Source organism: Misgurnus anguillicaudatus, chromosome 23, assembly GCF_027580225.2.
Source record: "Misgurnus anguillicaudatus chromosome 23, ASM2758022v2, whole genome shotgun sequence".
Taxonomy (NCBI): domain Eukaryota; kingdom Metazoa; phylum Chordata; class Actinopteri; order Cypriniformes; family Cobitidae; genus Misgurnus; species Misgurnus anguillicaudatus.
In genome coordinates this window covers 23,324,197-23,352,138 of record NC_073359.2, presented here as the reverse complement: position 1 = coordinate 23,352,138, position 27,942 = coordinate 23,324,197, and the positions used below count along the sequence as shown (strand labels likewise).

General features: G+C 37.1%; 5 protein-coding genes across 5 annotated transcripts; 2 read left to right on the top strand and 3 right to left on the bottom strand.

Moving 5' to 3' along the window:
- Nucleotides 1–772: 772 nt before the first annotated feature.
- On the bottom strand, nucleotides 773–20,159 carry aox5 (aldehyde oxidase 5). Its single transcript, XM_055216672.2, is given in 36 exon segments — nucleotides 773–840; nucleotides 944–1,111; nucleotides 1,373–1,561; nucleotides 3,270–3,335; nucleotides 3,495–3,609; nucleotides 3,887–3,939; nucleotides 4,038–4,112; nucleotides 4,198–4,326; nucleotides 4,400–4,495; nucleotides 4,610–4,840; nucleotides 5,018–5,209; nucleotides 5,359–5,445; nucleotides 5,532–5,619; nucleotides 5,706–5,839; nucleotides 5,945–6,069; nucleotides 6,166–6,262; nucleotides 6,343–6,465; nucleotides 6,573–6,699; nucleotides 12,074–12,243; nucleotides 12,350–12,439; nucleotides 12,514–12,558; nucleotides 12,560–12,677; nucleotides 12,772–12,956; nucleotides 13,074–13,183; nucleotides 13,769–13,862; nucleotides 15,058–15,209; nucleotides 15,295–15,387; nucleotides 15,496–15,640; nucleotides 15,723–15,803; nucleotides 16,568–16,648; nucleotides 16,762–16,823; nucleotides 17,374–17,500; nucleotides 17,731–17,839; nucleotides 17,967–18,063; nucleotides 18,190–18,247; nucleotides 20,078–20,159. Coding segments are annotated over 36 exon segments (4,002 nt in total). The 5' UTR covers nucleotides 20,117–20,159; the 3' UTR covers nucleotides 773–789.
- LOC129452675 (hatching enzyme 1.2) lies at nucleotides 6,811–8,324 on the top strand. The gene is made up of 5 exons (XM_055216677.2): nucleotides 6,811–7,148; nucleotides 7,237–7,315; nucleotides 7,419–7,559; nucleotides 7,636–7,753; nucleotides 7,853–8,324. The coding sequence occupies exons 1-5, from the start codon at nucleotides 7,080–7,082 to the stop codon at nucleotides 8,241–8,243; spliced, it is 798 nt and encodes a 265-aa protein (XP_055072652.2). The 5' UTR covers nucleotides 6,811–7,079; the 3' UTR covers nucleotides 8,244–8,324.
- Nucleotides 10,328–24,087, top strand: LOC129452677 (hatching enzyme 1.2-like). Its single transcript, XM_073861850.1, has 5 exons — nucleotides 10,328–10,752; nucleotides 10,841–10,916; nucleotides 11,027–11,167; nucleotides 23,346–23,463; nucleotides 23,569–24,087. The coding sequence occupies exons 1-5, from the start codon at nucleotides 10,684–10,686 to the stop codon at nucleotides 23,957–23,959; spliced, it is 795 nt and encodes a 264-aa protein (XP_073717951.1). The 5' UTR covers nucleotides 10,328–10,683; the 3' UTR covers nucleotides 23,960–24,087.
- On the bottom strand, nucleotides 20,386–21,664 carry LOC129452676 (hatching enzyme 1.2-like). Its single transcript, XM_073861849.1, has 5 exons — nucleotides 21,596–21,664; nucleotides 21,434–21,551; nucleotides 21,198–21,338; nucleotides 21,004–21,121; nucleotides 20,386–20,898 (listed from the first exon to the last, which is right to left on the bottom strand). Exons 1-5 carry the CDS (start codon nucleotides 21,662–21,664, stop codon nucleotides 20,508–20,510), a joined length of 837 nt encoding a protein of 278 aa, XP_073717950.1. The 3' UTR covers nucleotides 20,386–20,507.
- Nucleotides 24,088–26,151: 2,064 nt separating the features above from the next.
- LOC129454012 (hatching enzyme 1.2-like) lies at nucleotides 26,152–27,535 on the bottom strand. Its single transcript, XM_073861851.1, has 5 exons — nucleotides 27,345–27,535; nucleotides 27,186–27,258; nucleotides 26,950–27,090; nucleotides 26,756–26,873; nucleotides 26,152–26,650 (listed from the first exon to the last, which is right to left on the bottom strand). Exons 1-5 carry the CDS (start codon nucleotides 27,411–27,413, stop codon nucleotides 26,260–26,262), a joined length of 792 nt encoding a protein of 263 aa, XP_073717952.1. The 5' UTR covers nucleotides 27,414–27,535; the 3' UTR covers nucleotides 26,152–26,259.
- Nucleotides 27,536–27,942: the final 407 nt, after the last annotated feature.

Genomic DNA, 27,942 nt, shown 5'->3' with positions numbered 1-27,942 from the left:
TAGCAAAATGGCTGTCTGTTTATTTTTAGTGCGATGCTGGTGGTCTGGTCGGATTCGGTGGATTGTGCTGAGCTATGCTGGGAGTGGTACCGCCGGACCCGGGGATCGGCGGGGTGGATTCCGGAATGGTGAGACTTAAGTGTTTAACTCTAGGGGGGCTTAAAACATGAGCCTATATTCAAAAAAAGTGAAGTGTCCCTTTAAATGTTGTCACACCAAATCTAACTTACTGTAGATAAATAAATTAACTGGTTGGCCTTTAAAAATGTCCAAAATTAATGAACTACTTTTAATGATGTTGAACATATTCAACTTCACACACCACTCATATCTGGCTGTATACCCAGAATAAAGTACACTGTAAAAAAAGTCCGTAAAAATTTCAATGTTATTGCAGCTGGGTTGCCGGTAATTTACCGTAGATTTACATTTATGTTATTTACTGGCAAGAGTTTGTTCAAAGTTAAATAAATTTTAAACATTAACAAGTCTTTATCTTTACAGAATAAAACTATACAATAACAGCCTCATGCAAAGCATTCTGGGAACCAGAAATCATCATCAACCTTTTTCTGTTTTTTGCTTCAGATTTTGTTTCCCAGAATGTTTTGCTTGATGCTGTTTTTTAGTTTTACTCTGTAAAGACACAGACTTGTAAATGTTAAATGTTCATTTAACTTTGAACAAAATGTTGCCAGTAAATAACATAAATTTAAATCTACGGTAAATTACCGGCAACTCAGCTGCAATTTCTACGGATTTTTTTTACAGTGTAGCGCTTGGATCTCTTCATACATTTATGGCCCAGGGTTTGGATTTCACTTTCTCATCCCGTGGCACCTGTAAAATGCAACATGACATTTTTTTTTAATGTAATATGTGTTTTATATTTACAATATTTTTTTAATAACCAGTATGAATTTTGGTGCTCAGATTCGCCTACCATACGAGTGAAACAATCTTCACAGGCCATACGTATCTTTTCTGCAGTGGCCGGAGAAGAGAGAGAGAAACTATCGCTCAGGCCTCTCTCCCTCCGTGCAGCCGCGATCGCTTCTTTAATGGCGAAGAACAAAGTGCAGCCGAAAAACACCGGAGGCTCTCCAATCCCCTAAAAAACAAACAACAAGATGGTTTATAATGGAGGGAGGGACTTCATGTAGTGCAAGATGAATCATCAGTATTTTTTGTCCTTTCCAAAGATGTGAAAATAATGTATTACTACTTAATGTGTTCATAATGCACAAAACCACCCTGACCTGCAAAGTGTAATCATCTTGGATATCTAGACATAATTTGAGATGTTGTTTTGTCCATAATTTTCAATAAAAGTTAAACGTTAATACAGACATCAGCATGTTCTGCGTCTCACCTTTGAGGAGTAAATGGCGTGAGGATTTTCTGCGTCGCTCAGCAGATGAACATTAAGTTGTGGAGGGACGTCACACAGAGCTGGGATTTTATACTGAGACGGACCCCTGGTCAACAACACGCCCTCAGGAGAAAAATGAAGCTCTTCTATAGTGTACAATCCAATACCCTGGACAAAACCACCCTCCACCTGTATACATACACAAACACATACATTACACAATCATGTATTTGACTTATTTATGCAATTATGCCTAATCCGAAGCAATTTGCAGTGTCATCAAGCTACATGTTGAAGAACGTGCATTTCTTGGAAATCAAACCAAGAAATGGAAATATTATTATATATATATTATTTAATTTGGAAATTGATTTAGTTTTAACCCATATTTCAAGGGAAAGCAAATACATAATTTTACATCTCATATAGCAAAAATGTATTCTTTGCCAAAATATATTTTAAAAATATAATACAAGTTGATTTTATAAAGTATATTTTGAAGTTGAAAGTAAATTTAATTTGAAACTTTTTAAAACTTTACAGGTTCGTTACATAAACAAAGTTTTTCTTTCAATGCGACGTGAATATATTTCCTTGGATTGAAATATATGGAGGGCTAAAAATATTTTTTAATGGTTTAAAATTTATATATTTTTAAATATGCCAAAATATATTGTTGAAAAAATATTTTTTTGTAAACATATTCTAAAATATATTTCAGAAATTTTTTGTATATTATGAAATATATTTAAAAGTATATTTAACATATTTACGAGCTAACATATTTTTTATTGTAAGTTTATTCTTCATTGTTGGTTTATAATTTCTGTTGCATTAACTAACGTTTACACTGCAAAAAAATTATTTTCAAGAAAAAAATATATTAGTTTTAACCCATATTTCAAGGGAAAGCAAATACATTCCTAATTTAACATCTCATATAGCAAAAATGTATTCTTTGCCAAAATATATTTAAAAAATATAATACAAGTTGATTTTATAAAGTATATTTTGAAGTTGAAAATAAATTTAATTTGAAACTTTTTAAAACTTTACAGGTTCGTAACATAAACAAAGTTTTTCTTTCAATGCGACGTGAATATATTTCTTTGGATTGAAATATATGGAGGGCTAAAAATATTTTTTAATGGTTTAAAATTTATATATTTTTAAATATGCCAAAATATATTGTTGAAAAAATATTTTTTGTAAACATATTTATAAATATGTTACAGAAAATATATTTTTGGCCATTTTTGTATATTATGAAATATATTTAAAAGTATATTTAACATATTTACGAGCTAACATATTTTTTATTGTTAGTTTATTTATCATTGTTGGTTTATAATTTCTGTTGAATTTACTAATGTTTACACTGAAAAAAATTATTTTCAATAAAAAAAATGTATTCGTTTTTTTTTGTCTTGTTTTCAGTAAAAATATCTAAAAATTCTTAAATTAAGATGCTTTTTCTTGGTGAGCAAAACGATCCAAGAAAATCAGTCTAGTTTTTAGACCAATAATATCAAATTTAAGTGATTTTGTGCACTGTAAAAATACTTTGCTGCCTTAAATTTTTTTGTTGAATCAACTCGGATAAGAACAGTTTTTTTTCTTGAATTTTTTTTTTTTTTGCAGTGTACAGATACATTTGTTGAAATTAACATGTGCTAAAAATGCTTTAAATGCTGTTAAAGTTATGTTCATTGTTAGTTTACCTTAACAAAGGAAAACGAATAGAACCCTAGTAACATGTTACTAAATTTTTATATTTTTTGCAAACTTTGGTTTCTTGTAAAGTTTCTTAAGTAAAATTTTAAGTTTAGTACAAATATAAAAAAAAAACATTTTGTGCACTTTCAGTGCTTCACTACTAAATATTAAAATTCTGTACCTGTCCGACATCAAGTGCAGGGTTAATACTGCGACCAACATCCATCACAATATCAGTCCTAATGTTCTGTAAAATATCATTTCACAGGCAATAAAATGTGATATTAAATTTATAAACATGCAAGCATTAAATAAAAAGACATTTGGACGATTGACACAGATTGCCCGATATAAGACACAATTTTAACACATAATATTTTTAAATATATTAGAGGTAGATAAGCACCTTATGATCTCCTGTCAGGCAGTCGATTTCCACCTCGGAGCAGCAGGCCCCAAAAGTAAAGTAATAGTAAGCAGGTCCCTCACTTTTCTCCCAGTCGATGCTAGTGTGTGGACCCCTGATATAAATAAGCAAATGATTAATAATTTATTCCAAGCATTTTATGTGAAACATTTAAACTGCAAAAATCATATTCGGAGTGAGCATTTCATCTTTACAGTAAAGAAAAATCATTAAAACATGATACATTAACTTTATACTGTTTAAAATATTAAGTCTTGTTTTCAAAGCATGCATCTTAAAACCAAACGTTGTGCTATGCATCTTATTCAAGAGTTTTTTGATATTTTTATTGCTTGAAATGCCGTTATACTACAACATGATTAAATACACACATGAAGAAACCTGTAGCAGACAAGCTGATCTTCTGGCAGTATGCCTCCACCACCTGAAAACACAAAAGCACAAGTTAGATCTATCGTATCTAAATCAATGCTTATTATTTATTCGAAAGCTATTATACGATTGCCTGGATGTCACACTGACCAGCTGCTTCCATGTGTATTGAGGATGCATGGTTATAAGTGGCTCCAGACGTCCCATGAGTTTCTCACAAGCGTTCTGCGTGCAAAATATTAACCATAAGCAACACTCAATAATACATATGCTCTGCAATTGTTAATTTTTTAAAAGTATTTGTAAATACCTTAACTGCCATTCCAACAGCATCGGTACCAAAGGACGCAGCGGACGGTGCAGCGTTGGGCACATTTCCTGTGCAGGTCTCCTTGATGTGAATCGTGGACATCGGGACCTTCAGAATGCGACTGGCAATCTGCAGTAAGAAAACACTGAGATTGTCATCGTTCTGGTTGAGTTAGTATTTAAGCTATTGTTTGTGGTCTTACCTGTACAGCTTTGGTGTTGATACCTTGACCCATTTCGGTTCCTCCATGAGAAACCAGGACTGATCCGTCTTTGTAGATGCTCACCAGTGCTGCCCCCTGACCAGCACAGACGGTAGATGGTAACCAATGTAACGCGACTTAGGGCTAAATGAGTAAATATAGTAATGCTATAAGAGTAAAAGCAAACATGTTTACCAATTTTCACCCTACCTGGTTGTAGAAGCCCTTAGAGAATCCAATTCCAAATTTTTGTGGGACGATGCAGATTCCTCTCTTCTTCCAGTGATTGTGTGCATTGAACTGCTCTATGTACAACTGGCGCTGGTGGTAGTCGGATTTCTCCAAACACTCGGTCCAACATCGCACCATGTCACGGGGTGAGAATAGCTGCTTGTGGTGGGTGTAGCACATCTCATCCTTGTACATGTTGATGTCCCTCACCTGTGGAGTAAAGTTGGACTCAAAGTTTGAATCATGCCAGAAAAATCTTAAGATATTTTATGATGGTCCAAATAGGGCCCTCTTAGGATGATTCAATCCAAAGTTTCAACCAATGGGCTACATGAGGACTCCTATTTGAGACTTGTTTAATCAACTTTCCAAAAAAACAGGTCTTACCTGATGTGCAGGCAAGCCGCACTTGACGGCCACTTCATGGAGGACACTCTCTATGATGGTCAGCCCCTGAGGTCCACCGAACCCACGAAACGCGGTATAAGATGGTAAATAGGTCTTGCACACCAGGCCACGGCCGCGAAGGTGAGGGATCTTGTAGCCATTATCCATGTGAAGGAGAGCTTTCTCCATGATCTGAATGTAAAATACAGCTGGTTTCTAAACATGAACAGCAACCAGTTTTACTTCAATGAAAAGGATATTTAACAGGGGGCACTGAAAATTGTCTAAACCCAATATGCTTTATTGTAAAATACTTATTTAAAGACGCTGAAATAACATACAAAGGAAGATTCATCGAGGCTGCATCCTCCGTTACTGTAATACGTGATGTCAGCAGCTACGATGGTCCCATCATTCATGTATCCGACCTGAGGAAGGTGGGACAAAAGATGCAATGATGTGATGTGGTTGTCCAATGTAGTCAAAAACTCGATTACCCATAATGCCACAGTACCTTATACTTCCCCAGGAAAGGATGTCTGCCGCTGGTGATAAGCATATCATCTCCTCTTTCTAATACACATCGCACAGCACGGCCGGTTCTGCAGGTTAAAAATATATAATTTTGCAAATGTAGTACAATAATAAATCAAATTTATGAAAGTGAAATGCATTTTATTTCCCGTACTTGTAGGCGGCTGTAGCAGTGATGGCGGATAGTGATGCAATCTTCATGACTTTCCCACCAAATCCTCCTCCGAGCCTCTTCACATGGCATGTGATCTTATTGGAGTCAATGCCAAGGGTGATACCGACCACTTCCTACGGTTTAATATAGAAAGTGGTGTTATCAATATAATAAGCAATGCCGTTAATGCGTCACATTGCAAAATAAGATGTTTGTTTATGCAATGCACCCGTACTGACCTGAGTGTAAGCTGCATGTTGACTTGCAACATAGAGATCCATTTCTCCTGCCTCTCCCGTAGGAATGGCGATCAATCCCTGAGTTTCCATGTAGAAGTGCTCCTGACCGCCCATGTATATCTCACCTGTGGCACATCATAATAAAAAACAAATAAAAGAAAGATGAAACAGATCTTAACTCAGATGGTTCAGATCCAAATCAGAGATTCAGTCATGAATACCCTCCAGTATATGGTCTGCTTTCTCCAACCCTTCCTCCACATTTCCTCTCTCCAGCTTTCTCTTGGGTTCGAAAAATGACTGATGTTGGATGGCTTCCTAAAAAATAAAATTCTTGAACCTTCATTGTATGTATCTTTATACATTATGTTCCAAAATGTGATTACATTTACAAATACCTCTATAGTGAAAAATACAGGTTGGATGTCCTGGTAGGTAATGACCACCTGGCCAGCTGCTCTTTTAGCTTGTTCTCTGTTCTCTGCCACAATTGCCCCAATAATCTGCCCTACACAGATTACCTGTTAAGGACAAACAAATAAATAAAACACTAGGACTGACCTGAAATTTAAGGAAGATCATGGGTTTATAGATATATTAAAAGACATGACAAGGTATCCCTAATGACCTCTTCTTCAGCAAAAACTTCCTCTGGGTTGTTGAACCACAGTCTTCGATTTTGACCAGGTACATCCTGAGCAGATATGAAGGTGACCACTCCAGGCATGGCCAAAGCCACTGATGCATCGATAGATCTAATGTGAAGATAAGGTGGTTACAATTAATTTGATAGTGCACTTTAGACATTCTAGTAATGCAAAGCGACATGATCACAATAGCATGACCAAAAGACTGTACCATGAATTCCAAAGGGACTCACAGTTCAACCCATCCACTTAAGTCAATTAGTTTAAAAAACACACAATCATCCCCTGATTCCTTGATGGGTTTGGGATTATTGGATGTCAACGTTCCTCCCTATAGTTAAACACATTAGACCCTGGACACTAAGATGTACCCATAATCCCTCTGTAGACCCCCCTAGACTGGTGAATATAAAGTCCAGATCGGACGGCACACAGACACCAAACCTCAGCAGAGGAGAATCCTGAACATCTCCATACACTGAGACAACATGGATCCAAGAGCCTCCTTCTCCATTCTGATGCTGCTGGTTGGCTTCTCCCAAGCATTTTTTTTACCGGTAAGACCCTGTTTAATCTTTCTGAACACTTAGATAATAAAAAGTCATTACTGTATATGAGTAATATTATGCATTTGTCTATCAACAGGAGCAGAAGCTTGCAGATTTGTTGGTATCAGAGCCAGAAAATGTGGATCTCACTACAAAGATTTTAGAGACCAACAATGGTCAGGCATCTTGTAGATTTCTATAAATTTCAACAAATACAACCATAAGAAGTTACATAAGAATGTTGTGTAACTTCATCAATATAATTTTCTTTAAACACAGGATCTGCTGAAATCTTGCTTGAAGGAGATCTGGTGTTTCCCAAAACCAGAAATGCTCTCTACTGCTTAAACAACAACTGTTTCTGGAAGAAAAACGCTAACAATCTAGTTGAGGTCCCTTACATAGTGAGCAGTGAATACAGTAAGTAAACCCCCTTCAGTAATACTCATGGTTCATATAAATGTGATTCTCAAACTGTGGTTCGTCTCCTGTGCAGCATATTATGAGAAGAGTACTATCCAGAGCGCCATGATGTCCTTCGCCAGCAAAACCTGCATCCGCTTTGTGCCCAGATCATCTCAGATTGACTACATCAGTATTGAGAACCTAGATGGGTGAGGACAAGATATCAACAAGACACATTTAACCGCTCTCAGTCCTAAAGAAGAAGACCAGAACATTTATATCTGCTGTTGTTTTCTCTCTCCTCTCAGGTGTTACTCGTCTCTTGGTAGGACAGGTGGCAAACAGGTGGTCTCCCTCAAAAGGGGCGGTTGTGTGTACCATGGCATCATTGAACATGAGCTCAATCATGCCCTGGGCTTCTACCACGAGCACACCAGGAGCGATCGTGACCAGTACGTCAGGATCAACTGGGCAAACATCTCTCCTGATATGGCCTACAACTTCCAGAAACAGAACACCAACAATCAAAACACTCCATACGACTACAGCTCCGTCATGCACTATGGAAAAACCGCCTTCACCACCCAGTATGGGCAGGAAACCATCACTCCCATTCCTGATGCATCTGTGCAAATCGGACAGAGACAGGAGCTGTCTAACATCGACATCCTGAGGATCAACAAACTGTATGGATGCTGAAGTTGATGCTTATATACATGTGATGTTACTGATCATTTAATATAGTTTATGTGTCTATAGATGTTATAATGAGGGAATGAAGTGATGATATTTGTTGTTTGATGGTGCTGGATTTCTGAAATGTTGATTGTATTGAAAAAATAAAGCAAATTAAAAGACAAGTTGGAGCTTGTTTGTAATTCAATATCTGATCGAAATGAATCTAAAGATCTCTACAGGAACAGAAAAGACATCACCACATATATTTTTTTATGGTCGGCACAGGTGAACACTAGGAGAACAGGAGTTATGGACCATAAAATAAAACCAATAGACATGTATCAAGAGTTGGATTAGACGTTAACATTTTAAATGCGATGCATGTTTGAGATACAGTATGACTTTATTGTAAAGTCAACCCTCATCATGTTTCAACAATGACAAGAAATACAACTGACTCAAAGTTTGATTATAAACTGTTTGAGTCATAATAACTAGAACTGATAATGTTAAAGTTAACACTATTATGTCTACTAAGCATCAATATATATATAAACTGTTAACATCGATGTGTCCCTAACACTATTACCAAAGATAATGGATATAATAAAATGTACGACTGCTATTACTATGAATGGGGGGAGATGCTACTCACAATATGGCCTCTCTAGTGACAAAAGTCCCGCCTTCCAGAAAAAAAGCCAATCATCAGTAAAGGGCTCTGTATGGTGTTGTGAAGTATACTCAACAGCATTTGAGCATGTGTAATAGCTTAAAGAGAAACTTCAGAATAACATTTTTTGTGTCATGAATTACTTGTCCTCATGTAGTTTCACACATGTAAGACCTTTATTCATCTTCATAACAAAAATGTAAATATTTTTCATGAAATCCGAGAGCTTTCTAACCCCCTTTGACAGCAATGCAACTCCCATTTCAGGTCCAGAAAGGCAGTAAAGACATTGGTAAAATGATCCAAGTGACTACAATGATTTAATCTTCATTTCATGAAGGGACGAGAGTACATTTTTACATAAAAAACTACTTTTTTCCACATTTTCTTCTATACCATGTCAGTCTCTGATGTGCATTCACACACGAGTTGAGAAGAAAAGAGAAGTAAATGTGGAATAAAGTTTTTCTATTGCTTGTTTGCATCATAAATCGAAGATTGAACCACTGCAGTCACATGGACTATTTTAAAGATGTCTTTACTACATTTCTGGATCTTAGATGTGGGAGTTGTGTTGCTGTCAATTGGGGGATCAAAAAGCTCTTGGATTTCATCAAAAATATCTTAATTTGTGTCCTGAAGATGATAATAAAGGTGAGTAATTCATTAAAAATTTTACTTCTGAAGTGAACTAAGTAACCTGGGGAAAGTGCAATTTGAGCTTAAGAAATAAAGTTATGGTACAGCTGATGTCAGGATTAGTTGTTGATCTGAAATTTGGTGTTTACTTGTTATTTAAGCACACAATTTGAAACATATCTGTATTCCCCATTTTAAGTAGATAGGACTTTAATTTTGCATGATTGCAATAGCCGACCGGAGGCGTTGCAAACATGGTCGCCGAATGCTGTGAGGCTGTGACTTCCCTAAAGGGACTTTTGTATTACTCGTAAAGCAATAAATCAAATACATTATACTGTCAAGTGACATTAACACCTTTCAGAACAAAGCTCAGTGTGTTTTATGATGTATGCAGAATTAGTGGTAATTTACTGTAGATGAATCTCCAACTCTGTGAAGATGCATACTGTACAGTAAGTAAAAATATCCAAGAACTACAGAAATGGGTCCTTAACAATCAAAACTGATGAACAACCATAAAGACAACGAACCTCATGGATCACTGAAGTCATAGGCAAATGTGGTAGAGATGAAAACCATGTGTGAAATTCTGCTAATTCAAGTCTTATGGTGATAACATGGAGATATTTTTGAAGCAACCGGGGTCGAGAAATATTTAAAAGAGTTTTTGTTTAGCATTACTTACTTCATTATAATGTCTGTTGGACATTACAAGATATTCAGTACATATGTTGAATAAAAAACATAAGAAGCTAAGCTTGGGTTTCTCCGGGTCAACTGATGATGGTGCACATTTTGGATGTTTTCACAAACGAGCATTAATTGTAAATCTGTGTCAATGGAAAACTAGTATACTAGTATACCTCTTGTTTTTGAAGAACCTTAATAAAATCCAGTAATAACATTAAGTCCACTTTAGTGGATTTGTAAAACATTCTAAGGGATCTTCTGTAAGGTTTTGGACTAACAGGCGAGGTCAACGTTCCTCCCTGTAGTTAAACACATTAGACCCTGGACACTAAGATGTACCAATAATCCCTCTGTGGACCCACCTACACAGGTGAATATAAAGTCCAGATGAGACAGCACACAGACACCAAACCTCATCAGAGGAGAATCCTGAACATCTCCATACACTGAGACAACATGGATCAAAGAGCTTCCTTCTCGATTCTGATGCTGCTGGTTGGCTTCTCCCAAGCATTTATTCTACCAGTAAGACCCTGTTTAGTCTCTCTGAACACTCAGATAATCAAGAGTCATTACTGTATATGAGTAATATTATGCATTTGTCTATCAACAGGAGCAGAAGCTTGCGGATATGTTAATAGAGCCAGAAGATGTGGACATCACAACAACAATCTTAGAGACCAACAATGGTCAGGCAGCTTGTAGATTCCTCTAAATTTCAATAACTACTGTCATAAAAAGCAAATTCAGATCAAAACATATTGGGTAACTTCATCAATGTAATTTTCTTTACACACAGGATCTACTGAAATCTTGCTTGAAGGAGATCTGCTGTTTCCCAAAACCAGAAATGCTCTCTACTGCTTAACCAACAACTGTTTCTGGAAGAAAAACGCCAACAATCTAGTTGAGGTCCCTTACATAGTGAGCAGTGAATACAGTAAGTAAACCCCCTTCAGTAATACTCATGGTTCATATAAATGTGATTCTCAAACTGTGGTCCATCTCCTCTGCAGCATCTAATCAGATTAGTATTATCCAGAATGCCATGGCGTCCTTCCACAGCAAAACCTGCATCCGCTTTGTGCCCAGATCATCTGAGGTCGACTACATCAGTATTGAGAGCAAATCTGGGTGAGGACAATCATAAGATATCAGCAAGACACATTTAAGCGCTTTCAGTCTTAAAGAAGAAGACCAGGACATTTATATCTGCTGTTGTTTTCTCTCTCCTCTCAGGTGTTACTCGTCTCTTGGTAAAACAGGTGGCAAACAGGTGGTCTCCCTCAGCAAGGTCGGCTGTATGATCCATGGCCTCATTGAACATGAGCTCAATCACGCCCTGGGCTTCTACCATGAGCAAACAAGGAGCGATCGTGACCAGTACATCAGGATCAACTTTGAAAACATCTCTCCTGATATGGCCTACAACTTCGTCAAAAAGAACACCAACAATCAAAACACTCCATACGACTACAGCTCCATCATGCACTACAGAAGAACGGCCTTCGCCATCCAGGCCGGATTGGTAACCATCACTCCCATTCCCGATGCGTCTGTGTCAATCGGACAGAGAAAGGAAATGTCTGACATCGACATCCTGAGGATCAACAAACTGTATGGATGCTAAAGCCGAGGCTTATGAAGATGTGATGTTACTGATACAGTAGTTTAATAGAGGTTATGTGTAGATGTTCTTTGTCTTTCATTGGTGTTGGATTTCCCATTTTTAGATTGCGTGTGGAAAAATAAACTTACTCATATCACAAGATGTAGAGTGTGAAAGTTTAATTTACAAATGCATTTCGCCATCAAATATAACAGAAGGAAGATTCATCTAACTTACACAATCTTTGCATGAGCTCGGGTGCTGGTTACCATGAACACAAATAGCTCTCCTTTGACTGAGGGGATATCGTCGTAATACACAGCTGCTCCTGTAGCCTGTTGAAGGGCGGCCTTGTGCACATTGGGGCGTCCCACTGGGTCACTTATAGACTGAGTCTCTGAAACAAGCTATTATTTGGTTGAAAATTAAACTAAAGTATTTCAAAATGATACAAAAAGTTATCAAATGATTACAATGAATTTTGTTCATCTTGAGTAAATTAGATGCATTTACTTGAAAAGAATGATTTCCTTGTGGTACTTCATTTTTGAATGGTTTTAGTGCGCTGAGATAGTCCAATGACACACCAATTACATCAACCTCCTGTAGATACAGAAATACAGCATTTAATTGGGTCTTAAATAAATTTTAACAATTTTTTATAAACAGTAGTATACCTTCTCGTTCAACTCTAGCAGCACTTGCATATAAAATTTAAAAAAAGAAGCTCAGAATAAGAGTCTTGCGATACTCCTCCTGTCCACCGGGGACAGTAGAGGGCATAGTAATCTCTTCCTCTAAAAGCTGGATTCCCTCTGCAAGAAGCGTCTCATCCCATGGTCTGCCACAGAGAAATCATCATTCACATATTAGGAATAGAATTAGAATTTAGTTCAGATTTTGGGGGTATATAATTTGTACTTAAATAGTTTTACCTTCCCATAAGCTTTTTACAGGTTTGGCTTGCTTGCACCAGAGTGGGTCCGACACCTCCATAAAATATATCCAGATTTTTCACAATGTTTGAGTCGGGACTAAGTACCACCTTCATACCAGCGTTCACGATAGAGAAGGCGAATTCTCTGCGTTGCGCCTGACGAAACGCCGACAGAAACTCCCACTGGAAAACACACAGATTAGCGCTTAGCTGTCGTGAAAATTGATTGAATTTAGCCAGTATTGAGGCTCCCCGAAAGAGTAAATGGATTGACTGAATCAAGCATTTGGGTTAACTCACTGGTCCTGAGTGAGGGATGTCAATAGCAAACAGAATTTCATCTGGTCGTAACAGTGTTTTACCAAAACCTGTGAAAAACTCCTCATTTAGATTCACCTCTTTTGCACCATCTGAAGCACAAAGAAAGAAAACTTCAGTAGCCTATTTATAAAAAAATGCTTATTTAGTTCCACTTTTTAATCCAATGTAATGTTAAATAAATACATGAGTGATTTACTTTATACATTTATAGTTATAGTAGTTTATAGGTATAGTTCACCCAAAAAAAGTTCTGTTATCATTTACCCTCATGTGTTCCAAAAATGTATTAGTTTTTAGCTGCATTTCCATTACAGATTTGCTTAAAACTTGGGATATTCTCTAAATGTCGATAAAAAAAATGTGTGACATGACGGCGTTTCCACTTATAGATGCGACTAAAATGGGAGTTTTTGCTTAAATTGACGTGTTTCCATTACCTGTATGTTTAACATTCGCAGTTACTGACAACCACCGTCGCTATTCACGTTTTTTTGGGGGAAATGACACAATGGTTGTCAGTCCCCAACATTCTGCCTACTGTGTTGCACAACACAAAGAAAACAAAGTGTGGTTTGAATGGTGAGTAAATAATATCAGAATTTTATTTTTGGGTGAACTGTCCCTTTAATATGTATAATTTACAAATCATTAAAGTTTTATGATATTGACTCTACCGTATGACATGATGTGTAGCGTACACTGCGCCGCAGCAAGAATGCTGCTTAGGTCATATTTGGGGTTGGCGCTCAGGATATTTCCACCAATGGTCTAAAAATATAACATTGGAAATGTGTAATATTGTAAAATAATTACATAAATACATATTACAGTAGTAAAATACTTACATATTGTAAAATAATAACAATACTCAGTTAATTTTATATCAAAATTAAGAAATGTTTTACTTTAAAGCTTCGATACATAACTTTTTTTGGTTAAAAAAACTTTCAAAAACAAACAAATCGGCCATTGGCCTAGTACATAAATGATTGTGTTTAAAAATGTCTCCTTATCTTACTCAGATTCACAACAGTAAGGTTATAATAATTAGGGATGCACCGATATGATTTTTGGGGGGCGATACCCATTTAAAAAGACAACTATTGACCGATGCAGATACTGATATTAAACACTTGTATACAATACTATAAACGGCTTCATCGGACGCATGTGCGGTGACGCGGTTACGAGTCTAGTCGGAACTTTACTTCCGGTTTCAGTTTTTTTAATGGTCTGACCAGTTGCTAAACCGAACTCTTGAACAAATACCTCATCGAAAATAACAAATGTTTTGGTTTCCTAGTTAATCTACGTGTTGTTTATTTAGCTTGTTATATAAATAAACTACTTTAAAAGGACTTTGTTGTTATTTATTCTTAACGGAGTTTACCGGAAGTTATGTGTTGATAACGAAAGCCGCTTGTTCATGTTGTAACTGCTGAAACCGTCCATACAGTTGGCCTATTAGCTAGTTTATTTCTGCATCAAATCATTTTTACTGAACATGTATTGGATCTATTTAACATTCAACTGACCAACATAATAAAAGAGGCACAAAGTAAGTTAAAATTTTGGCGACATTTTTGTCTTTTTCCGAGATTTTTTTTTAAATGTTGGGTTATGCAACAGACATGCAACTTATTGCCTTTACGCAGTTAATTAATAAACAATCGGTATTTGCCTTTTTTGTGCTAATGCCGATGGTTTCAAAATCATCAAAAATCGTCCGATACATATCGGCGACCGATACATATCGGCGACCGATACATATCGGTGCATCACTAATAATAATGATTTAGAAGTTGAGCTTCTTAACTTAGAAGTTGTTTATCGACAAACTTAAAGATAAGTTACCTGCAATTTTATTCAAACAGAGATGGCGATAGAGAGGCAAAAGTTACGGATTCCAGCTTTAACTGCTCTTAAACTTTCTCTCTCCATAAAAATATTTTTTGTTACTCACAGCCATGTTGCGTATCTGTTTGCCAGCTAAACACTGCAAGGTTTCAACTAGGGCTTGATAAATTCTGCTTTTTTCCGGACCGAGATCCTGTATTCCCTGCAGCAGGGTCTCCTTTAAAACAGACAGACTGCATCCGGCCCCTATGGTCACACCTGCTCACAACACAATACATTTAAAGTGACTGATCTCAAATTTTATAATTTGACAATTCATTTTGATTTTAGCTTTCTTGTTTACAATTTTTTTTCCATTTGATGGCTCTCAGTTCTGGAATATCTCCACCATATATCACAACAGGATGGATAGTTCCTTTCGAATTCATCTTTGGTCCTATACGAGAAGAAACATTTTTACAGCTATGTTTTTATGGCTATGATTCATTGATTCAATTGCTTGTTTGTAATGTTTCCATAAATGTCTTAAATTCTTGAAACCAACCCAATGTTGTGTTCCCAACCAGCAGAGGTGCATTTGGGTAGTCAGCTTTTAGCCTGATTAGATCTTTTAGATCAGCTGGGGAGATCCACTTCACCCTTTCACCCTGGAAACAAAGCTGCTCACCACGATCTTGTTTTGCCAAAAGCTGATGTAAGGAGGACAGATATAAAATTAGTGTTGTGTTAGTAGTTTTAACAGTTAATGCATTAACAAACCAGTTTACCTACCAGTAACTCTGGTGGAAAGATAAGATCCTGAGTTGGGTCAAGAGGTAGGAAATCATCTGTGCTGAAAAGCTCTTCAGATATCTACAGAGTATTACAGAGCAGAAATTAACATATAACCTGTTTAAAATGATGAATATTAAGTCTAATTATTGTTATAGAGACAGTGCGCAGTTATGCAAATTTGAAAACCACTCCCACCGGGGGGAACAATCCAACCATCTCCATTGACTTTGTATTGCGAGAGGCCGCATCCTTGTCATTTCTGGCTTATAACAAAACAGAATAATGCCTGTTGTGTGACAAGATGTACAGCTAACAAGCCAAAAAACCCAGAAATAAGTTTTTATAAGCTGTCGAGTCGAAAAAACCCAGCCTTTAAGGAGAAAAAAGTGGATCGCCGACTACGTTTCCCCCTAGTGGACGCAGTTCTACTAATACTATGAAAAGTTGCCTGTTTCCACTTTTGTGTCTTTAAATGCTCATTTTTTGGGGTTGACAGCTTATAAAAACTTATTTCTGGGTTTTTTGGCTTGTTAGCTGTATACCTTGTCACACAGCAGCTTTTAGGCATTATTCTGTTTTTAAGTTTTATCTGTAAATAAGTTTTTATAAGCTGTCGACCCCCCAAAAAAACGAGCATTTAAAGACACAAAAGTAAAAACAGGCAACTTTTCATAGTACTACTATTAGTAGAACTGCATCCATTAGGAGGAAATGTAGTCGCCGATCCACTTTTTTCTACGGGTGGGCGTGGTTTTCAGGTTATGACGCGCTGCGCTCTGTCCCTATGTTGGGTTTTTCTATCATTACAAAAACTTTTTAGGTTTATTAAAAACAGGTCTCACATCAGATTCCTTGTTGTGGAATTTGCCATCTTCCATGCAACATTTTCCATTTATTCCATCGTTTTGGCAACAAGTCTGAGCCTTTAAACATTTGGAAAAAAAATAATTAAAGATTAAATTTGTGCTGTGCAGTCAATTCGAAATGCATGACTTTTAATTTGTAGTGACTTTTATTTCGTACTAAACATCCTTACCTCACAAAACGTCTTAAATCCATCGATAATCGGCCGATAGCCGGTACAACGACAAAGATTTCCTTAGGAAAGAAAACACAAGCAGAATTTAATTAAATTAAATTTAAATGTTTTTTTACAATAAAGCTATACGTTTATGGTTGCTTTTTGTATGTGATTTTAAGCGGACATATCATGACAATCAGACTTTTTACATGTTTAACATAAATCTGTGTGCTTTGACAGATCACAGGCAAAGGACAATGCAAATTGTTCATTTTTTTCATTGCTTTTGCTTTAGCTACTGGAAGCCATGTTAACCTTGGCATGACAGGGCCACCGTACTAGTTAAAACGCGTTCCGAATGGGGGGGGGGGGGCTAGAAAGTAATAATCAGTTGGTTGTCATATAGAGTTTTACCACTAGATGGGAGTAGATCCTACACAGTGGGGCTTTAAGGATAGTGTTTAGTCAGATGGTCAGCATCACAAAATAAACTGAATGACTAGGATTCTGATGTGAAGCAGACGTTTGTAGTAATGTTATGCTGCAAGTTTATTATAATGTTTGTGATATTTACCAAAAATGAACAAACAAAATATGTTAGAACATTTGTAGCTGTGTTCATGTTACCTCCCAGTGATTCCCGAATGTCCTCTATAGTGGGCTGAGGTTTGTTCCTTAGTAATGTGTACATGGACATCACCATACCAGGTGTACAGAAACCACACTGAGACCCATGAGCCTTTGCTATACGCTCCTGATGAACACAATGCAGAATTGAAAATGCTTATGCAGCAAAAAATATATTTTCAAATCTACAAAAAATTTACAAAAAAAATATATATAAAATATACTTATAATTTTATATTTTATACATACTTATACATTTTATACTTTATACATTTAGCATATATTTAAAACATATTTTTAGCCAATTTTTTTTACTCAAAAACTTCATAAGCTATAAATATTTTGTTTCTTTGGTACTTGAACTGGATGTAATTTGGTCTTGGTGCTTCCAATGCCCTCTACTGTAACCACAGCAGCACCATGCAGGGAACAAACCGGCTGAAGGCAAGCGTTTACCGCCCTGTGTCTGAGGAGCATGTTAAGGATAGTATTTTTACAGCAAACAGCTAACAAAGTATAATAAAATACAAAACTGTTTTATAGAGACATCAATACGGTTTTAATACATTTTTTGTCATAATTGTGGAAGATACAGCACAGTTTCTTCAATAGGATCGTATCTGGACACCATAACAGTGCAGGCTCCACATCCTCCACCACCACAGCCATACTTAGTGCCTGTCAGACCCACTAAAACAAATACAACACAATTTATAAAAAAAGAGGATTTGATAGATATATTAGTCTGGTACTGTACAGTTTAAATAATTGTTTTGTTGGAAATCATTAGAAATTGAGCGTGGTGTATTTTTGTACCTTTCCTACGCAAGTAAGCCAATAACATCTCCTCTGGGTCGGCATGCTTCTCCACAATCTAACACAAACATGACACAGATTTTTAGTTTTCTTAAAATAAGAAAAGTTTTGAGTGAAAATATGAAAGGAATGCGTAAAATGTAACTGTGTAGATTTAGCTATAGAAGTATAGCTGTACATTCAACCTAGTCATAATCATGAATTTTAATAAACCATAGTGTAGAAACTACATTAAAGTCCCCCTGCAGTCTATAATTGTATCCCTTAAAACTCATCTTTGAGCATCATAATAGCATATGTAAAAGTTTTACCTGCGACAGTAATTTCTTCATGCTTTAAATCAGCTTAAATGTATCTCAACACCCTTTCCTCATTTAGTATAAGCGGATCTATAAATATGCAAATGAGTCACTTCCTCTACTCAATCGCACTGAAAATTGGTCCGTCTCCACTTTTCGCACCATCTTGGACCATAGACATATATGTGAATAGATGCTACATTCTGCAGTTTCAGTACCAAGTCCGGTTTCAGTGCCAAGCATGCAGCATCCATACATAATATCTATTACTCGAACTCCTGATCCACTCGTTCATCTGTGTTGATGTGATTGGTTACATGTTTGTGATGCAGGAAACTGAGGCGACTTTAAAACACATATTTTGAAAACTTCAGTTTTATAGAGAAAATACTCATCAATGGTGTTGAATTATTTACAAGTGTTTGACTTAAAGCATATTAAATCACCACATAGACATAAACAACAACCACAGTGTCTATAGCACAAACTGCCGTAAGACACGATACAGTTTAAATGTGCTCACTAACATAGTTAAATATGATGTGCACATGTTTCTCAGGGGCAGAGAGAGAGAGAGAGAGAGAGAGAGAGAGAGAGAGAGAGAGAGAGAGAGAGAGAGAGAGAGAGAGAGAGCATGCATGATGTGTAGTAAATCGTTTTCATGGCATCATGCACGAAAGATGACGATTTTATTTGGTAGCCTGCATGTGCTATCATGTGCCAAGATGCAGAAAAGCACATTTAGTCATGCCATTTGTTGCTGGATATTTTTAGGTTATACAAATAGCTTATGAATAGTAATATTTAAAGCAACAGTGGTTGACCAAAGTGCTGTACAAAATGTCTTTGGAACAAAAATGTATCATTTACAAATCCTTAAAAGCACAAGAGTACAAATAAGTTTTCACAAGGCTTAAAACTCGCACAGATAATAACAATTTGTTAGCTTAGGGCTAGCTACTCTTATTAGTTATTAATTTTAATTAAGTTATTAGTTAGTTGTTAAAATATTCATATTTTATTATTCAAATAACATTAACTTGCATTCACATGTAGAAAAAAAATGCTCCACAACTGTTTGGTTACATATATTTCTTAAAACGTCTTCCTTTGTGTTCGGCAGAACAAAGAAATTTATCAACAACATGAGGGTTACTAAATTACAACATAATTGAAAATTTGAGGTGAAATATTCCTTTAAATTAAGGTGATTAGATGTCCCAGTTTTCTGTGGACAGTTTTTTTTGTGTTCTGTCCTCCAGAAACCCACAACAATAAAAAGACGAAAACATTCAAAAAGTCTTTGTCCCTATTTTTTAGTTCATAGATAATAACAAATTAAGATTTCAATTATATTTTAAGCATTGAACTAGGAAATGTCCCCACTTTTTATTTACAAAAATCTGATCACCTTATTTTAAAGTGCACTTAAGTTGTGTTAATATTGTAAATATTATTTAAGGCTGCAGGAATATGATACAGTTAAATTATGTTAAATTTGAAATATGATACATTATCGTACCACTTCAAGATGGGAAAAACACATATAGATCAAAATTTAAAAATTAATATCTGGGATGGAAACATACCTTTTTGCCATTAATGTAGAAGATCAGCTCACTGTTCATGATGATCGGAGAATGATCAGAGACTTCTTTCACTAAAGATGCTTCTGAGTTACTCAACATCAGTTCAGATCATTTTGACTAAATGACATCACATGATAAAGTCTTGGTCATGCCTTTCATAGTTAAAATGCATGAAAAGAAATGCATGCAATGCATTTGTCCATGTTCATTTAAAGTGAACAATACTCTCCTTTTAAGTCAGAGACAAATCAGAGACATTGATTTACAAGCACACTTCATCTTGCCATTTAATTTGCTTTATTATTTCCAAAATGATCAAATGTTTCAGAAATCCAACACCAACAAAGATCATCACTTCATTACCTCATTATAACATCTACATAAACTATATTAAATGATCAGTAACATCACGTGTACATAAGCCTCAGCTTCAGCATCCATACAGTTTGTTGATCCTCAGGATGTCGATGTTAGACAGCTCCTGTCTCTGTCCGATTTGCACAGATGCATTAGGAATGGGAGTGATGGTTTCCTGCCCATACTGGGTGGCGAATGCAGTTTTTCCATAGTGCATGACGGAGCTGTAGTCGTATGGAGTGTTTTGATTGTTGGTGTTCTGTTTCTGGAAGTTGTAGGCCATATCAGGAGAGATGTTTTGCCAGTTGATCCTGACGTACTGGTCACGATCGCTCCTGGTGTGCTCGTGGTAGAAGCCCAGGGCGTGATTGAGCTCATGTTCAACGATGCCATGGTACACACAGCCGCCCCTTTTGAGGGAGACCACCTGTTTGCCACCTGTCCTACCAAGAGACGAGTAACACCTGAGAGGAGAGAGAAAACAAGAGCAGATATAAATGTTCTGGTCTTCTTCTTTAGGACTGAGAGCGGTTAAATGTGTCTTGTTGATATCTTATGATTGTCCTCACCCATCGAGGTTCTCAATACTGATGTAGTCAATCTGAGATGATCTGGGCACAAAGCGGATGCAGGTTTTGCTGGCGAAGGACGTCATGGCTCTCTGGATAGTACTCTTCTCATAATATGCTGCAGAGGAGATGAACAACAGTTTGAGAATCACATTTATATGAACAATGAGTATTACTGAAGGGGGTTTACTTACTGTATTCACTGCTCACTATGTAAGGGACCTCAACTAGATTGTTGGCATTTTTCTTCCAGAAACAGTAGTTGTTAAAGCAGTAGAGAGCATTTCTGGTTTTGGGAAACACCAGATCTCCTTCAAGCAAGATTTCAGCAGACCCTGTGTGTAAAGAAAATTATATTGATGAAGTTACACAACATGTCTTCCTATGATTGTAATTGTTGAAATTTATAAAAATCTACAAGCTGCCTGACCATTGTTGGTCTCTAAAATCTTTGTAGTGAGGTCGACATTTTCTGGCTCTGATAGCAACATATCTGCAAGCTTCTGCTCCTGTTGATAGACAAATGAATAATATAACTCATATAATGACTCTTTATTATCTGAGTGTTTAGAGAGATTAAACAGGGTCTTACCGGTAGAAAAAGTGCCTGGGAGAAGCCAACCAGCAGCATCAGAATGGAGAAGGAGGCTCTTGGATCCATGTTGTCTCAGTGTATGGAGATGTTCAGGATTCTCCTCTGCTGAGGTTTGGTGTCTGTGTGCTGTTTGATCTGGACTTTATATTCAGCTGTGTAGGTGGGTCTACAGAGGGATTATGGGTACATCTTAGTGTTCAGGGTCTAATGTGTTTAACTACAGGGAGGAACATTGACCTCACCTGTTAGTCCAAAACCTTACAGAAGATACCTGAGATTGTTTTACTAATCCACTAAAGTGGACCTAATGTAAATTTTTGATTGTTATTAAGTGCCACCAAATAGCGATATACAAGTTTTTTAATTTCACAGATTTATTAAAAATGCTCATTTGTGAGAACACCTTCATTGATCAATTCAAAGTGTGCACCATAAACAGTTAAAGCCTGGTACACAACAAAAGATATTTAGGCTGAAATTGGTCCGATTTGATTTAATGACAATCTAAGTTAAAGTCCAGATCTTTTGGTGTGGCCCTAGCTTTAGAGAGATCAAAATTGAGCTCCTTACGATTAATTTGTAATTTTACTTCATATGAACTGAATACTTTGTGGTTTACATCAGACATTATAATGAAGTACTTTTAATGTTGGAGAACAACTTCCTACTGAAAAGACCTTAAACCAGCCTAAGCTACTTTTAGCTAGTCTCCCAGATGGTTTTATTCAGTTTATTTCAAAGTATTCAGTTCATATAAAGTGAAAATACAGTCAAACAGAATTATAAACCACAAGAAGCTCAACTTTGGTCTCTTGTATTCATCTGATGCTGCTTCACATTTAGCATCAGTCAATTAATATGATTTAACAAATAAGTATTCTCTGTAAATCTGTGTCAGTATATGATTTATAAATTACTGTTTGTGGGCACTTTAATACCAATCCAAAATTTACATAAGGTCCACTTTAGTGGATTAGTAAAACAATCTCAGGTATCTTCTGTAAGGTTTTGGACTAATGGATAAGGTCAACTCCCTGTAGTTAAACACATTAGACCCTGGACACTAAGATGTACCCATAATCCCTCTGTAGACCCACCTACACAGCTGAATATAAAGTCCAGATGAGACAGCACACAGACACCAAACCTCAGCAGAGGAGAATCCTGAACATCTCCATACACTGAGACAACATGGATCCAAGAGCCTCCTTCTCCATTCTGATGCTGCTGGTTGGCTTCTCCCAGGCAGTTTTTCTACCAGTAAGAACCTGTTTAGTCTCTCTGAACACTCAGATAATAAAGAGTCATTATATGAGTAATATTATGCATTTGTCTATCAACAGGAGCTGAAGCTTGCAGATATTTTAACAGAGCCAGAAAATGTTGACCTCACTACAAAGATTTTAGAGACCAACAATGGTCAGTCAGCTTGTCAAGTTATTGTCAATTTCAACAATAACTGCTATAAAAAGCAAATTTTGATCAAAACATATTGGGTAACTTCATCAATATAAATTTCTTTACACACAGGATCTGCTGAAATCTTACTTGAAGGAGATCTGGTGTTTCCCAAAACCAGAAATGCTCTCTACTGCTTAAACAACAACTGTTTCTGGAAGAAAAACGCTAACAATCTAGTTGAGGTCCCTTACATAGTGAGCAGTGAATACAGTAAGTAAACCTCCTTCAGTAATACTCATGGTTCATATAAATGTGATTCTCAAACTGTGGTTTGTCTCATCTGCAGCATATTATGAGAAGAGTACTATCCAGAGCGCCATGACGTCCTTCGCCAGCAAAACCTGCATCCGCTTTGTGCCCAGATCATCTCAGATCGACTACATCAGTATTGAGAACCTAGATGGGTGAGGACAATCATAAGATATCAACAAGACACATTTAACCGCTCTCAGTCCTAAAGAAGAAGACCAGAACATTTATATCTGCTGTTGTTTTCTCTCTCCTCTCAGGTGTTACTCGTCTCTTGGTAGGACAGGTGGCAAACAGGTGGTCTCCCTCAAAAGGGGCGGTTGTGTGTATCATGGCATCGTTGAACATGAGCTCAATCACGCCCTGGGCTTCTACCACGAGCACACCAGGAGCGATCGTGACCAGTACGTGAGGATCAACTGGGCAAACATCTCTCCTGATATGGCCTACAACTTCCAGAAACAGAACACCAACAACCAAAACACTCCATACGACTACGGCTCCGTCATGCATTATGGAAATACAGCTTTCGCCATCCAATATGGGCAGGAAACCATCACTCCCATTCCTGATGCATCTGTGCAAATCGGACAGAGACAGGAGCTGTCTAACATTGACATCCTGAGGATCAACAAACTGTATGGATGCTGAAGCTGAGGCTTATGTACACATGATGTTACTGATCATTTAATATAGTTTATGTGTCTGTAGATGTTATAATGAGGAAATGAAGTGATGATCTTTGTCATTCGATGATGTTGGATTTATGTTTGATTGTAATGGGAAAAATAAATCAAAATAAAAAAAGATAAAGTGGGTTCGTAATTTAATGTTTCTTCCCAGAAATGATCAAAGAATGAAATGTCTGAACTTATATTATTTTGGCATAAGCTGTGATACTAGTTGACATAAATCTCTATTGGAGCAGAAAGGATTTCAGTATTTAGGTTTTCTCATGAAGTGCAGAAAGACACACAGATCCACATTAAGAGAATTGGAGGTCTGGATCTCTGACACATTATTTAGTTCATTAAAATCATCAGATAATTGCTTAATTTTTAATAATTTTCTTTTGGGAAAGTTTCAGTATTTAAAGGGACCCTCCATTTTTTTAAAATATGTTAATTTTCCAGTTCCCCTATGGTTTAACATTTAATTCTTACCGTTTTGGAATCCATTTAGCTGATCACTGGTTCTGGCGCTAGCACTTTTAGCATAGCTTAGCACAATCCATAGAATCTGATTAGGCCATTAGCATTGCACCTAAAAAAGAGCTTCAATATTTTTCCTATTTAAAACTTGACTCTTACTTACATCGTGTACTAAAAAAATGAAAAGCTCCGATTTTCTAGGCAGATATGGAACTATACTCTCATTCTGACGTAACAATCAAGACCCGTTTCTCAATGTCAAGGATACTTCCTTGGCAGGACTAGTCCTTACAAGTCACTTCCTTCAGAGGCTAGGCGAGGCGCTCCTTTTAAGCATTCGGAGAACACGTTAAATGGAACAGGCTAGCAAGTGCACGTCATTACGTCATTGCGTGATTGAAAGGTGTGCTTTCGGTGCTGCGCGCATAGGATTGTGGGTGATTTCAGCGCGTGAAGAGCGCGAAGGATACAAATTTGCATCCTTTCCTGTATATGGGATATTTCTCGAACGAAGGACTCAGTCCTTGGCTGAAATTTCAAGGATCCTCGACATTGGAACAGTCCTTCGACGGACGTCGATGACGTAGCATCCTTGAAATTCTAGCTTCCGAGGATCCTTCCTTGACATTGAGAAACGGCTTAGGACTTTGTTGCCGTAACATGGCTGCAGGAGGCGCAATGACATTGCGCAGAAGCCGAAAAAAGTCCCCTTAGTAACTTTCAATGGCAGGGGACTATTTTCGTTCAGTGCTTAATGTCATTACGCCTCCTGCAGCAATGTTACAGCAGCAAAGTCCAATACTCATAAGACACTCACTTAATACTAGATGCTGATTAAACAAACATGTGCGTCACTTTTATCATAAACCCTTTCGACGCATGTGCAGCAGGCACGTATTTTGACATGACGCGCCATACACATATTCTGAAATGACAAGCCACACACATGACGGGCTACATACATGTTGTGATGAGCTTCGTATCGTGCGCCCTCGAAAAAAAAGTCAGTAAAGAACTTCAAATCTTTTCAATTAAATTATTTGGTACTAGGTGAGAAAATCTTCACAAAGATCTTCACAATGGTTGGAGCATCCAATCACACCTGATGTAAATCTCTAATATGTCATTTCAGAGGTCACATTTTCAAATTTGATAATAAAACATATTTTTCGGCTTGTCTGAGGGGAGAGCTACAAGTTCTGAATTTTAGCCTGAACCCAGAGTATTTCCAACGCAATAACTGTGATAGATACCAGCTAAGTGTGATGGAATGGGAAGGAGTAGGGATGCTGCAAAAACAGATATATATATACAGACCCCTTGCACTGATTGGTTGGATTACATGACCATCCTTCTCCCGAACTTAGTTAAATATTGAAACTTTTCCAAATTTTGGCAATTATTAAAGAAAGGAATGCCTGATGATTTTAATTAACTAAATAATGTGTCATAGATCCAGATCTCCAGTTCTCTTAATTTGCATCTGTTTGTCTTTCTGCACCCCATGAGAAAACCTAAATACTGAAATCCTTTCTGCTTCAATAAAGTTTTATGTCGACCAGTATCACAGCATATGCCAAAACAATATCTGATGATTCATTCTTTGATCAATTATGAAATTAAACATTGAATTGCAAATATTGTCTTTTAATTTGCTTTATTTTTAACCCAAAACAATCAAACATAAATCCAACATCATCGAATGACAAAGATCATCACTTAATTTCCTCATTATAACATCTACAGACACATAAACTATATTAAATGATCAGTAACATCACGTGTACATGAGTCTCAGCTTCAGCATCCATACAGTTTGTTGATCCTCAGGATGTCAATGTTAGACAGCTCCTGTCTCTGTCCGATCTGCACAGATGCATTAGGAATGGGAGTGATGGTTTCCTGTCCATATTGGATGGCGAAAGCTGTATTTCCATAGTGCATGACAGAGCTGTAGTCGTATGGAGTGTTTTGGTTGTTGGTGTTCTGTTTCTGGAGGTTGTGGGCCGTGTCGGGAGAGATGTTTTGCCGGTTGGTCCTGACGTGCTGGTCGCGGTCGCTTCTGGTTTTCTCGTGGTAGAAGCCCAGGGCGTGGTTGGGCTCATGTTCGGCGATGCCATGGTGCGCGCGGCCGCCCCTTTTGGGGGGGACCGCCTGTTTGCCGCCTGTCCTACCAAGAGACGAGTAACACCTGAGAGGAAAGAGAAAACAAAAGCAGATATAAATGTTCTGGTCTTCTTCTTTAGGACTGAGAGCGGTTAAATGTGTCTTGTTGATATCTTATGATTGTCCTCACCCATCTAGGTTCTCAATACTGATGTAGTCGATCTGAGATGATCTGGGCACAAAGCGGATGCAGGTTTTGCTGGCGAAGGACGACATGGCGCTCTGGATAGTACTCTTCTCATAATATGCTGCAGAGGAGACGGACCACAGTTTGAGAATCACATTTATATGAACCATGAGTATTACTGAAAGGGGTTTACTTACTGTATTCACTGCTCACTATGTAAGGGACCTCAACTAGATTGTTGGTGTTTTTCTTCCAGAAACAGTTGTTGTTTAAGCAGTAGAGAGCATTTCTGGTTTTGGGAAACACCAGATCTCCTTCAAGCAAGATTTCAGCAGATCCTGTGTGTAAAGAAAATTATATTGATGAAGTTACACAACATGTCTTCCTATGATTGTAATTGTTGAAATTTATAAAAATCTACAAGCTGCCCGACCATTGTTGGTCTCTAAAATCTTTGTAGTGAGGTCGACATTTTCTGGCTCTGATAGCAACATATCTGCAAGCTTCTGCTCCTGTTGATAGACAAATGAATAATATTACTCATATAATGACTCTTTATTAGAGTGTTCAGAGAGACTAAACAGGGTCTTACCGGTAGAAAAACTGCCTGGGAGAAGCCAACCAGCAGCATCAGAATGGAGAAGGAGGCTCTTGGATCCATGTTGTCTCAGTGTATGGAGATGTTCAGGATTCTCCTCTGCTGAGGTTTGGTGTCTGTGTGCTGTCTGATCTGGACTTTATATTCACCTGTGTAGGTGGGTCTACAGAGGGATTATGGGTACATCTTAGTGTTCAGGGTCTAATGTGTTTAACTACAGGGAGGAACGTTGACCTCGCCTGTTAGTCCAAAACCTTACAGAAGATACCTGAGATTGTTTTACTAATCCACTAAAGTTGACCTAATGTAAATTTTAGATTGTTATTAAGTGCCACCAAACAGCGGTATACAAGTTTTTTAATTTCACAGATTTATTAAGAATGCTCATATGTGAGAACACCTTCATTGATCAATTCAAAGTGTGCACCATAAACAGTTAAAGCCTGGTACACAACAAAAGATATTTAGGCTGAAATTGGTCCGATTTGATTTAATGACAATCCAAGTTAAAGTCCAGATCTTTTGGTTTGGCCCTAGCTTTAGAGAGATCAAAATTGATCTCCTTATGATTAATTTGTAATTTTATTTCATA